The 12,808-nt window shown below is 48.5% G+C and overlaps 1 protein-coding gene across 6 annotated transcripts in view; it reads right to left on the bottom strand.

Moving 5' to 3' along the window:
* ARHGEF2 (Rho/Rac guanine nucleotide exchange factor 2) overlaps positions 1–12,808 on the bottom strand; it is a 136,411-nt gene that overhangs the window by 94,633 nt on the left and 28,970 nt on the right. For 5 of the 6 annotated variants that reach the window (XM_060269554.1, XM_060269555.1, XM_060269553.1 and 2 more), the window contains 2 exons: positions 5,694–6,031; positions 695–866 (listed from right to left, as the gene is read on the bottom strand). In XM_060269554.1, coding sequence (XP_060125537.1) covers positions 695–866; positions 5,694–5,974 — 453 coding nt within the window. In that variant the 5' untranslated portion in view covers positions 5,975–6,031. The remainder of the gene's footprint in view (positions 1–694; positions 867–5,693; positions 6,032–12,808) is intronic. The other variant, XM_060269559.1, reaches the window with a different exon arrangement.

The raw sequence follows: 12,808 nt of genomic DNA, 5'->3' as shown, positions 1-12,808 counted from the left end.
AACTAAGTTTGGATACAGGCTGAAGTGAGGGGAAGATAAAACCACATTCTTAATATGATGCTCTACCGCTTTTGGCAACCATTATGACAACAACAAAGGAGAATATGCAAGAGCTTATTTTCAGTCACTAAACCTGCTTGAAATGCCATGGGATCCCCTAAAGCATCTGAAACTGGATATTCATTCTTTCATTGACACGGATACCTGTGAGCTAAATGGGTCCAGAGGGCCTCTCTCTCCACACAGGTTCATCAGGAGAGGCTCCAACCTCCTCCGCCAGCTCCTAGGGCCCCAGCCAACAGCCAGAGCAGGAGCAGTTGGAAATTCTGTTCCAACTGCCAGCTGCCCAGGGACTGCAACAGCCAAAGCGGAGGGTCACTCTGGCCTCTAACCCTAGGCTGGAGGAGTAAGGGCCACTGAGCCATTGCACTGCCTCCATCCCTGCAAGGGAAAATCAACCCGGCCCTGAAGGGGAGATGCAGGTGACTGTCAACATCTTGCTGCCTCATTCTAGCATGATCAAATCAATCCCTCCTGTAACTTCCTTCTGTTTGTTTCTTATCCTTTCTCATTTGTAAGCCAGGTGTCTATGTACAGCGTCTTCCACCAACATTTTGCATTCTGAATTTTAACAAAATGACCTTTTCGGGGGTCTGGAAAGTGGGATTAAAACAATCTAAACATACATCCGTACCTGAGAGAATTCCTGGTCATCCTCCTCTTCATCCTGAGAGAGCAGGGACTCCGTCTCATCGTTGCTACGGATGATGGGAGCTCGGCGGGGGTCCCTTTGGCTCGGAGGATGTCCGTCCAGTTGCTCGGTGGAGGAGTCAACTTCCTCGTGGGCTAGTCCTTTCATACTCATGCTGGAAAGGAAGCCAATCAGACAGTCAAGAGATTCAATGTGATCCCATGTTGAGCTACCCACACCCAGTTATAAAGGACCTTCCCACTGCAGACTCAAACCTGAGCATTTTTCAAAAGTGAAGAGATATAGGAGGGCGCAACTGTTAAAATAGTGGTTGCACCAAGTTCATACTCAAGCCTGGTATCAGTTTCCCAACTTGCCATGCACTCATGTGCAAGCCAGCTAGCCAAACCAGTGTAGCATAAAAGTTAATGTGCTGGGCCAAGATCTTGGAGGCCACGGTTCTCGCAGCAATTGCTGCGAGAACCGTGGTCTCCAAGGTCTTGGCCCAGTACATTAACCTCTATGCCACAATGGTTTGGCTAGCTGGCCTGCACATGAGCGCATGGCCATACTCACTATACTCACCAGAGCTTGCTGGACTTGACATCCATCAGAAACTCAGCAAATCCCTTCTGTGCGTAATGTGATTCTTGTCTCTCTCCCACCATCACCTTCCCAAAGCTCTTGAGAAGCTGCTTCTGACTTGTAGAGGCACACTTCCTTCTCTAGAGCTCCCAACCGCTGAATACCATTTGCAGAAGTGGGGAGAGTTTCAGTCTTTCCAAGCAACTCTTTTTGCAGAGAAAGGGAAGGCCAGTGGGGGGGGGCAGCATTGGAAATCCCAAGTGGGTTTGTCCTCAAGTCAGAGGCAGAGGCGCTATACTCTAATATATGCTATTTAATTCTATTATTATTAATTACAACAATTTATTACATGCCCTTCACTCTAAGGTCCCAGGGTGGGCTACAACAATGAAACCACAATATTAAAAACAGTTTTAAGCAACTTACAAACACAGAAAGAAGGTGGGTCCTAAAATATACATTTCAAAGGTCAGGGTAAAGAGGTACATCTTCAGCATTCGCTGAAAGCTGTATAGTGAAAGTCCCAGGATCTGAATTGTTTAGGGTTTTGAATGCTAAGGTGAGCACCTTTAATTGGGCATGGAAGTGAACAAGCAGCTGTTTCAAAACACAGGTGTTAAAGGGAACCCCAGCCAATAATTTGACTGCTGCATTTTGTCAGACATAGTTAATTTTTTAAAAAACTGCCTTATACAGTGTCAGAAAAATTGGCCCACCTCGGTACTGCCTACATTGAATGGCAGTGGCTCTCTAGAGTTTGCAGGCAGGGGGCATTCCTAGCCCTACCTGGGGAAGCCAGGGATTGAACCAATGTCATCTAATCCCCCTGCAAACAAATCAGGATGCTCAATGAACAGGTTGTCTGGAATAGACCTTAGCAAGAAAACGCCTTGCTGCCAGCAGGTGGCAACCCAAGACTAGCTTGGATGGGACCGTCCACCCAAGCTGAGTTTGGGAAGATCCCCACGCCATGCCACAGAGTTCAGGTGCTTCCAGGTGCAAATTTACAGTCAAGTGTTGAAATAGCAGGGAAAATGGTAGCTGGAAAAATGGGTATATGTACCAATTCCATATAGGGTTGCCAGACTCAATAGAGGACAGGACTTCTTTGCCTTTAATTGCCCTGCTCTCTTTTGAGTCTGGAAACCTTAAAGAGAAACCAGCAGACCCTCTGATTAATTTCCAAAAGAGAGCAGGGCAATTAAAGGCACAGAAGTCCTGTCCTCTATTGAGTCTGGCAACCCTAATTCCATACACAGAGTGGGGCTGGAGGGAACAGACCTGAGACAGCACCCCTGTGTAGAAGCAGCCAACTCACACAGCACATAAATTATGGGGGATTTGCTGCCACAAGGTGCAGTGGTGGCTGCAAATTTAGACAACTTTAAAAGGAGGTCAGACAAATTCATATAGAATTCAGAAGGGTATCAATGGCTACCAGTCACAATGGCAATGTTTCTTTGACTTAGGTATTTATTGCATTTATATCCTACCTTTTCCCTCCAAGGAGCTCAAAGTGGGTCTCCCCCTCCTCCTTTAATCCCCACAACAACCTTGCAAGGTAGGTTAAGCCGAAAGGCAGTGACTGTCTCAAGGCCACCCTGTGAGCTTCATGGCCTGGTGGAAATTTGAATCCTGGACTCTCCTAGGTCCTAGTCCAGCGCTCTAACCACTGCATCACACTAGCTCGATGTTCTACCTCTTCTATCAAATGTGGGCAGGGTCAGAATCAAAAGTGGGCAGAGCAATAGATGTGTACAGTAGGGTGGCTACACTCTGTTCAAAGTTTCTGTACACACACACACACACACACACACACACACACACACACACACACACCCCTCTCTATGCAGGCAAGCAAGAGGCATTAACACAGTTCAAGGACACATTCCAGCCAGGTAAGAGCACTTGAGCAGCAGAGCCAGTGAGTCGCCATGCCCAAGGGCAGGACCCAGAGAGGCCTGGAGGGCTCTATTTGCATACACACCCACCCACCCTGAGCCTGAGATCTCACATGCCTGCTTTATGATGCTGGGTTCCAAGAACTTACAAATTTTACAGTAGTTCGGACCATTTCCTAGCTAGCTGAAGAAGTGAACAACTTTGAGCACATGCACAGAGCTAGGCCCTCGTTGCTGCTGGCTGTACAATTAAATTGGATTTGGTGTTCTTTTGCAACAAACCCATCCTCCAGCCCCGAAAAAACAACCTGGAGGTTTTCATAGTACGGAAAGTCACAGGAAAATGCACCGGACAGTGTGAAATAACAATTGCTGGATGCAACATCTTATACCCTCCCCACAAATGAGAACGAACACTCAATAAGCAGCCCATTGTTCCATAACCATCACCCCACAAACATATCTGGATGAATGCCAAGAAAGCAGCCTTTCTGTGGTCTGAGGAAAAAAACCCACAGGTAATACAAGATGACAATGGCTGGATAACGGTGTTGTGTGGACACCTCACAGCCATTCTACATTAAATAGTTTGTGTAGGAGCAGCCACAAGGTGCTCCCAGGTGACCTGTTTCTTAAGAATTCAATTTCTACCCCACCCCAATTTATTCCAGATCTACCCTTTCAGTTACAAAAACAAACAAACAACCACCCTGTGTTGCCCACAATCCATTTGCAATATCTGCTGCCTTCTGGAGCAACCAGTAGAAGCCTGGGATATGCTCAGCCCTGCTTAAAGACCGCCTTTTCCTGAGTGAGGTCAGCTTCTAGCCTAAACATGCACCTGACATCATTTTCCACTCAAGGTCAAGCCCTAGCACCACCCATGTGATAAATTCAGTCTCCCTCACCCTTGCCAGCCTAGCTGTTTTAAGCTCTTAAAAGAGTACAAAGGCTCCCTGAACGTGGAACTACCGTAGTTAGAACCTCAGAGCCCAAACTCTCCTACAGAAACAGTGTGACAGATTTGCAGCCCCAGAAGCCAAGGCTTTGTCCAGACACCATAGATCAGGAAGGGCTGTTTTCCAAGACAGGCTGCTGAGAGGGAGAGATAAAATGGGAACAAAAGCAGCAGAGACTGATGGGAAGACCAAAAAGGGACACAGGACTTCAGAAAAAGAATCATAGAATAGAATCATAGAATCATAGAGTTGGAAGAGACCACAAGGGCCATCCAGTCCAACCCCCTGCCAAGCAGGAAACACCACCAAGGCATTCTTGACATATGCCTGTCAAGCCTCTGCTTAAAGACCTCCAAAGAAGGAGACTCCACCACACTCCTTGGTAGCAAATTCCACTGCCAAACAGCAGCTGGGCATCAACAGTGAAGCTGGGCATCACTTGCAGAATCGGAAAGACTCTATACCCTCAAATGAGATTTTTGGGGGAGCCCTTCTCTCAGTCCCATCACCCTCAGAGGCATGCTTGGTGGGCTAACAGGAGACGGCCTTCTCAGCGGTTGCTCCTCAGCTTTCAAACTCCCTTCCTACAGAAGTTAGACTGGCTCTTTCTTTGTTTGCCTTTTACCAGCAGGTGAAGACTTTCCTGTTCCAACAGGTTCTTGGAAATGGACTGTTTTTAAGGAAAGGGCTGGTGCTGTGATGTTTTTTATTGCAATTATATGATAGCTCTTATATGTAAAGTCGGTTGTTGTTGTTTAATCGTTTAGTCGTGTCACTGCCTTGTCGTGGCGAAGGGGCTTAAATAACTTAGAGAAGTTATGTTTTGACCAAATGTGATCCACCTGGAGAAGGAACCGGCAAGCCACTCCAGTATCCCTGCCAAGAAAACTCCATGGACAAAGTTTTAAGTCTACCCATGTTTAATTGTTGTTTAATTATTGTCCATCCCCCCCCCCCCCGTCTCTATTTTACCTGAAAGCCGCCTTGAGTCCCTGTCAGAGGAAAAGGTGAGATATAAATATTATCATCATCTACCCCAGTGTTTCCCAACCAGTGTGCCTCCAGATGTTTTGGGACTACAACTCCCATCATTCCTGACCACTGGTCTTGCTAGCTAGGGATGATGGGAGTTGTAGTCCCAAAACATCTGGAGGCACACTGGTTGGGAAACACTGATCTACCCTTTCAAAAGGACTAGGATTGCTTCCACATTACCTGTTTACCCAGCTTTCTTCCTGATTCATTTGCAGGGTGGTTATACTCAGATGATTACGTGGGTTGCTCACTGAGCATCCATCCTGATTTGTTTGCAGGGAAGTTATATGACTGTCGCATCAAGTAATTGCTAACACACTTTCCTGTGCCTCTTCCCATCACATTTCTTACTGCAAAAAGTCTAATTTTGTACAGGAATGGCAGATTTATGGTGTGCGGGGCCCTATGTGCATTCCTTTCTGGGGCTGCCTTTCCCTGTCGTGGTACCTGGAGGCAAATTCCCATTAACCACAAACACAGAGATGAATGACCGATTACATTTATAATATTACTATGGTTTACCTTCGCTGATCAAAATCCGGGTCATCCTCTAGCACTTTCCCTGGCTCCCAGCTGTGTCTCCGGAAGGAGTCGTAGGCATGACCAGAACTCCCAAGGATGCCCAAGCTGCGCATGTTAACACCCAGGAATCGACCTTCCTCCTCCTCTTCTTCCTCTTCCATCTCCTCCCAGCCTCCTGCAGGAGGCTCCACAGCTGACAAGCAGCGGCGCTTCTGGACCCGTGAAGGGCAAGAGGTGCATTTACAGGGGCTTAGGACCAGCTCGGAAGCAGAACCGCTCATTCCCCGAAGAGCTCGTGGATCCAAACGGCAGAAAGGCTTTGCGGAATGAAAAGGGGGCTGGAGAAAGAGGGGGCTGATGTTAAAAAAAAAAAAGAGCATAGCCCAGCCTGCAAAAACGATCACACATTTTTATTACCCTTGTACATACTCTTGTATCAGTTTACCTGTGAAATCCACTCAGCCACTTCTATCTATGGAACTGGCACTGTTGCAGGTGCTACGTAATACCTGTTCTGCAATGGTGAGAAATTTGGCTTTTTTTTTTTTTTTTTTAGTGTGGTGGCACCCACACTTTGGAACTCCCTGCCAATTGACATCAGGCAGCCGTCTTCACTGTATTGTCATGGTGCTTTTTTAAAGTTTTAAAGAGTTGTTTTTAGCACCAAAAAAATTATCGCTTTAGTCTTCTGTAAACTGCTTTGAGGGATGTTGTTGTTTCATTTTTTACCATCAAGCAGTGTGTACGTGTTACTCATTTATTTCACTTGGGTCCTGAAATAAATGGAAAGATCCAACTCTGTAAAGATGCCCTGCCTGAAGACTCTCTCACAAGCCTTTTTTAAGGCAGATTCAACGCATTAAGGCAGATTCAACACATGCAGGTGGTGGGGCCAGGATCATGCCCGCTGACCCTACCCACATCAACAGGCTCATACCTATGTAGGCAGTGGCACCGTTCAGGAAACCCAACCATGGTGGAAAGGCAGGGACAACGGGCACAAACCCAAACTCACTCCCTTGTCTGGACAGGGGCATACACACCTATTTGCAAGCCAGCCTGAGGCTATTTAGTGTTGGCAAAGTGGGAATGCAATTTCTAGAGAAACCGAGAACCCCAACCATCAAATCTACACCAGGGTTGGGGGGATCTCAGGCCCAGGGGCCAAATGTGGACCTGCAGGCATCTCCAAAAATACATTTTGGGGTACAGGGTGCGAAAGTGCCTCAGCCCCTAGGAGTTAAGATAAGATAAGATATCTTTATTGTCATTGTCCCCTTGCGGGAACAACGAAATTACTCGGTTGCTACATCCACTCCGATAAAGCATTCCGCATAATCCAAAATTATAAAAACCTAATTAAAAACAGTAAATATAATACAAAATAACAAGTAAAATAAGATGACTTCAAAGTCCAGGCTTTCCATTTAAGGCCAAAATCGCTCTAGAGAAGAAACTGTTCCTGAGACGGCTCGTTCTTGCCTGCATAGTTCTATATCTCAGTCCCGATGGCAGGAGCTGAAAGAAATGGTGACCAGGGTGCGTTGGATCTCTTGATATATCTAGTGCTTTTCTATGGCACCTGGTGGTGTAAATTTGTTCTAAGGTGGTGAGTGAGCAGCCAATAATGCTCTCTGCTGTTTTAATAATTCTACACAGCCCTGCTCTGTCCTGGGAAGTACAGCTTCCGTACCACACACATAAACCGTACGTGAGCACGCTCTGTATGGCACAGTGATAGAAGGCAAGCAGCAGCTTTTGTGGAAGATGGTTTTTCCTTAAAATTCTCAAAAAATACAGTCTCTGCTGCGCCTTCTTCACAAGCACTAGTTGGCGCCTATGGAGCAGCTGTTTGTGAAAGGTGCCAAGAGTTGTTAAAGGCCCCTATTCCCCCTCACAGAGCTACAATTCCCAGTTACCTGGGAAGACAGGTACTGTATGTTTGTTAAGCCACTCTGGGAAATGTAGCTTTCTTAAGGGAATAAGGGATTCCTAACAACACTCAACAAAGCGCGTTCTCTTATAGAAGAGAGCGCAGGTTGCGGAAGGGTTAAAAGACATCTCCCAGGTTGGGGGTAGTGTAGGATGAGAGAGAGTGTGTGCGATTGGGCTCCTCTGGGTTGCTGGGGGGGGAGAGAATGTATCAACTTTGATTGACAGACAGGGTCCCTTAAAGCCTAGGCTTCCACCAATTCAGTTTCCCCTTTAGCAAAGTGCTTCAGATCTCCCTCCCGCCCACTACTTTTTCTTAAGGTTTTAGCCTGATATTGCTTTGCCTCTCATGGGGTCGCATGCTTTGCATGGGCCCAGTAGGAATTTTGCCATTTGGCTGACTGGCTGTTGCCATTTGGTTTTTGCCTACTGCTTAGCAAATGGTCACAACTTGCTAGGTTGGCGGTTAGGCATTGGTTAATAATTCTTGGTTGGTGGAGGGGTATGGTATGGAGATGCCCACCCCTCAATAAAATGTTGCTGCTCATAGAAGTATTCCGTTAAAGGAATCCTGGGGCTCCGGGGCTCTAGTCCATACACCCCCGCAAGGGCAGGGCTGGGGCCATTACAGAGCACGAGCCTTGGGGAACATTTCTGGTCGAGGGGAGAGTGCCTGCACACAGCTACCTCCTCTACCACAAGGTGTTTACTTGACTTCCTTATACTGATAGGGAAGTCGCAGCTGATCTGTCTCATGCGGGGGACAGATGGATTAACCAATGCCTAAGCCAACACTCACATTTAAATGTATTTAAATAAAGTTGTGGCCAAAATAATGCCAAAAACCCAAACTAAAATTCTGTGTGTGGTGTGAGTTATTTTGGGGGGATGTCTGGTGACCTCGACACGCAAACTGCAGCACCCAACATTTCTTTGGGGGAAGCCAGAGTGGCGCCATAGTGCTTTAAATGTCTGGTGTGGATGTGCCCACTGCCTAGGCCACATGCCTCCTACAGCTACAGGCCCCGGACCCCCATTATAAATGGATATTTTTCCAAAATACCTCTGCAACACTATCATTCCTAAAGCTTGCCTGGAATAATTATAATTCCTGAGGCAACAACCCAAAGGGACCTTGGTTTCTCACACACCACCAGCCTGGCATTGGCCATTCAGGCCTACCTCACAACTACCAGCCAGGCCTAGAGTTGCTACGCTTTCTTCCAAAATATTAAAGACCACTGGGAGGCTAGGGTCCAAATCCCCACTTGGCCATGAAGCTGACTGGTTGAGCTTGGGGGGCCACCAGCCACTGCCTCTTTGCCTCACCTACCCCACGGGGGGGGGTGTTGTTGTGGGGAGGGGGAGAATCATGTACGCCACCTCGAGTTCCCCCTTTGAAGGAGGGATATAAATGCAACTAAATAAATAAATAAATATGCCCTTATACATTCTTTTGTTTACTTTGGCAGGCAAATGGGAGAGCAAAAAGGAGGAAGGGGAGGCTCCCCGCCCCCTTTTAAGTGCGCTCCCTCCCTCCATTGCTGCCTTAGTTACTGATTAAACTTTGAAGAATTTCGGCAAAAGTGGGCTCTGTCTCCAGCGGCCGACGCCTGAGCGTCTGGATGGGCAGACAAGGGGAACAGCAGAGAGCCTCTGCATTGTTTGTGCAACGTTAATGGGGGGCGTTAAAAGGGGAGATGGGTAAGAGTGCAAATACCTCAGAGGCCGACATAGCAGGTGGGAAGAGCAACCCAGAAATGGGCCACGTTCACACCACACATGATACCTCTTTAAGCAGTCATGGTTTCCCCTGGGAGCTGTAGTTTGGGTAAGGGCACTGAGCTACAGTTCCCAGAGTGGCTTAACAACCCATCTGCCATCCTGGCAAACGCTGGGAACTATAGTTCTGAGGGGGAATAGGAAACAGCAATGGAGTGAGCTTGGATCCACTGTCAGAGCCTGTAACCTGTTCAGTTTGCATTTCTTAGTGCAGAAGGTATGGATCTGGTGTGTAGAGAGCTTTCCTATTCTAATTAATTCAAGAGGGTTCTGGAAGCTTCTCTGTGAGAAAGAAACAAGCAGAAGGTTCGTGATGTTTGGGTTATTCCTTCAGAGCAGCTGAGTACAGCTGGTTTAAACTGGTTCTCTTATCTCTTCTGCCAAGGTCATGCTGACTATAATACGGTGGTACCTCTGGTTGCAAACGGGATCCGTTCCGGAGCCCCGTTCGCAACATGAGCAGTACGCAACCCGTGTCAGCGCTTCTGCGCATGTGCATGACATCATTCAACACTTCTGCGGATGCATGAACTGCCAAAGCCGGAAGGAACCTTTCCCGTTACTTCCAGGTTTGGCGTGTTCGTAACCCGTGTTGTACGCAACCCGCAGCATTTGTATCCAGAGGTATGACTGTAGTAAGGACAGAAGGAGCCTGGGTTTCTCTTTCTATCTCTCTTCCTTCTGGTGTGGTGTTCTGCATAATATGCTTAGTGTTAAGGTTTTAGACTTATTATAAGTTATTGTAAGTTAGTTAAGTCCGCTGCAACTGGATTTCCAATGGACTGTGCCAATCCTGAATGTATTGGATTTGTGACTATTATGCTCATTTGCCTTCAGTAGCAGTAAAGCTCTGCTGGATGAAATATTCATTGCCTCTGGTCTATTTTTGGGAGTGCTGCAACGTGTTTAAGTTGTTACTCTGCTAACTGTACATTGGAGTAGAATTTCATGACATAACCCTCTCCCCGTAGCTCCAAGGGCCTAAAGTTCCCATGGGTAGACCATTTAATTGAAGTTGCAAAAATATTTATACCTGTAACCAACTCATCTCTAAATGACTGTGCTTTAAAAATGAAATGATATGCGAAGAAAAGCTGGAATTTCAGTTTTGCAAACTAAGCAACTTTGTATAATTTACATCATATTGCATACGGGCCGTAGCTCAGTGGTAGAACATCTGCCCTGCCTGCAGAAGGCCCCAACTTCAATCCACAGCATCTTCAGGTAGGGCTAGAAGAGACTTCTGCCTCAGACCTTGGACAGCTGCTACCAGTCAATGTAGACAATACTGAGTAAGAAGGCCAATGGTCTTGACTCAGTAAAAGGCAGCTTCCTGTGTTCTTAAAATCCTGCAAATTAATTTTCTGTTTTGCACAATGAATTCTGGAGGCTCGCCAAATCTCTAGCCTGAGCATGGTGCATTAATGGATCATGAGTGTATATCCAAAGCCCAATGCCACCATTTTAATGAACACCATTTCTGGTACTGCTGGCAGGGGCTGATGGGAGATGTAGTCCAAAACAGACTGGAACCTGGAGACAAAGGTCTGAGTTACATGTTAATTAAGGGTTTGGGGAGGTATTTAGACCAGGGAAGTGTCATAGAAAGAAGGGGTTAACTTCTTTCCCCACTGCTAATGCCCAAATCCAAATTGGGGACCCTCTGTGGCTGCTTTTAAGTTTTAAAAAGAACTCCTCAGGTAACCTGATTACTAATTGCCTGAATGCTTAGCTTGACCCAGTATTTAGGCAGAGGAAGCGTAAAAATAGAGTGAAACAATGTACTGCTTTCAACTGCGACCAAAATATTTTAGTAACTAAACTTTAGGATGCCAGACAAGGAATGTGGCTTCATGATTTTAGCCTTCATCTAAGCCACGGGTGTCAAACACAAGGCCCGGGGGCCTAATCCGGCCCGCCAGACCTCGTCATGTGGCCCGCGTAGCCGCCGCCGACATTAGCCACTGACAGTAGTTCTGGAGCCTGCGATTGGCCGAGGGTCAAAACCGGGGGCGGGGCTGCAGGCGGAGGCCGGGGCGCTGGAGCCGCGCTGACGGCCTTGGCCAGGGAATTTCAATTTCGAATGAGGCTGAGGGAGGCGGTGGCACAGCGGCCAGACGGGGAAGTGAGATGCAGGAGGAGGAGGAGGAAGCCCGCCGAGGAGGTAGGAAAGCCCTACAGGCGCCGCCGGCAAAGTTGGTGCCGGGACGGAGCAGCGCTGAATTTTTTTTGGCGGGCTTTGCTGTTGTCTCCGAGAGCGAGTGAGGCGGCACTGGGGAGCCGCCGCCCGCCGCTTCCCTTCCTCTCCTCGGCTGCATCTGGGAGGTGGGCGAGCGAGCGGGCGAAAGGGACGCGGAGTGAGCCTGAGGGGGAAGTAGGTGAAGCGCAACAGTCGCTCTCTTGATTCCCTCTTCCCCCATTTTCTCCTCATAGACACTCGGGAGGGTGCCTGGCTTTTGCTCTGCCCCCCACCCCCGAGCCGCCTTTTGGCTTCTCAGTTCCGGCGGAGCTGCTCCCCGGGGGGGGGGGCGGGAGGGAGGCAGCGGCGACGGCACGGGTTCCTGCTCTTCCCGCTCTGCCGCCTCCTCCTCTCAGCCCCTCATGATGTAGGGCTCCAGATGGAGTCGCCTCGCGGTTTGAGTAGGTGGGAGGGGAATTTTTTTTGGGGGGGGGGGTTTCAAGCCTCCTCTGCCTGCAGTCCTGGTAGGGAGAGGCGGCGGCGAAGACGACAACAGCGCGGGTGGGGGGAAGAGCAGCTCTGAGGCGAAGATGCACGTCCGCTGGGGCTGCCGCCGCCTTCCTCCTCGGGAAATCCGCTGCCCTCCCTCAGCGCGAGGGGAAGGGACTCTGGCGCTGAGGAGGGAGGATGCAAAAGCAAAGCAGGGAGTTGGCGCTGCACCGCATGTTCCTGCCACTCTCCAAAGCATGGGGTGGGTTGCAGCGTGTGGCATCCTGCCTAGCGGGGTTTGGGTGTGCGCAGGGCGGGAGAGGGAAGCCCTCTTTCCATCTGCAGGTTTTTAATCCCAGCAGTGGCTTTCTCCTTCCTGCCGAAGGTTTAGTTGAGCCCCCCCCCCCCCCGGAAGCCGTCGATCCCCACCTTTTGTTCAAATTTCCCTCGTTTACATCCCCTCCCACACACGCGCCACGACGCAGGAATGTGATCCGCGTGGGGGCGGGAATGAGCTTACATTATTACAAAAAACAGTAATAATTGAATGCAGTGACAATAATTTATGATAATAAAGAGTGGACACACAGTCCTGCAGACACAACCGGCCCTTTGAGGGTGACCAAACTGCTGATGCGGCCCCCGATGAATTTGAGTTTGACACCCCTGATCTAAGCATTTCTCCACTTGGGAAGATTTGGGATTGGGGGTGCGGTCAGGCAAGTTGTTAGAA

This window comes from Zootoca vivipara, chromosome 17 (genome assembly GCF_963506605.1).
Source record: "Zootoca vivipara chromosome 17, rZooViv1.1, whole genome shotgun sequence".
Classification (NCBI taxonomy): domain Eukaryota; kingdom Metazoa; phylum Chordata; class Lepidosauria; order Squamata; family Lacertidae; genus Zootoca; species Zootoca vivipara.
This window is presented reverse-complemented; position numbering and strand designations above follow the sequence as displayed.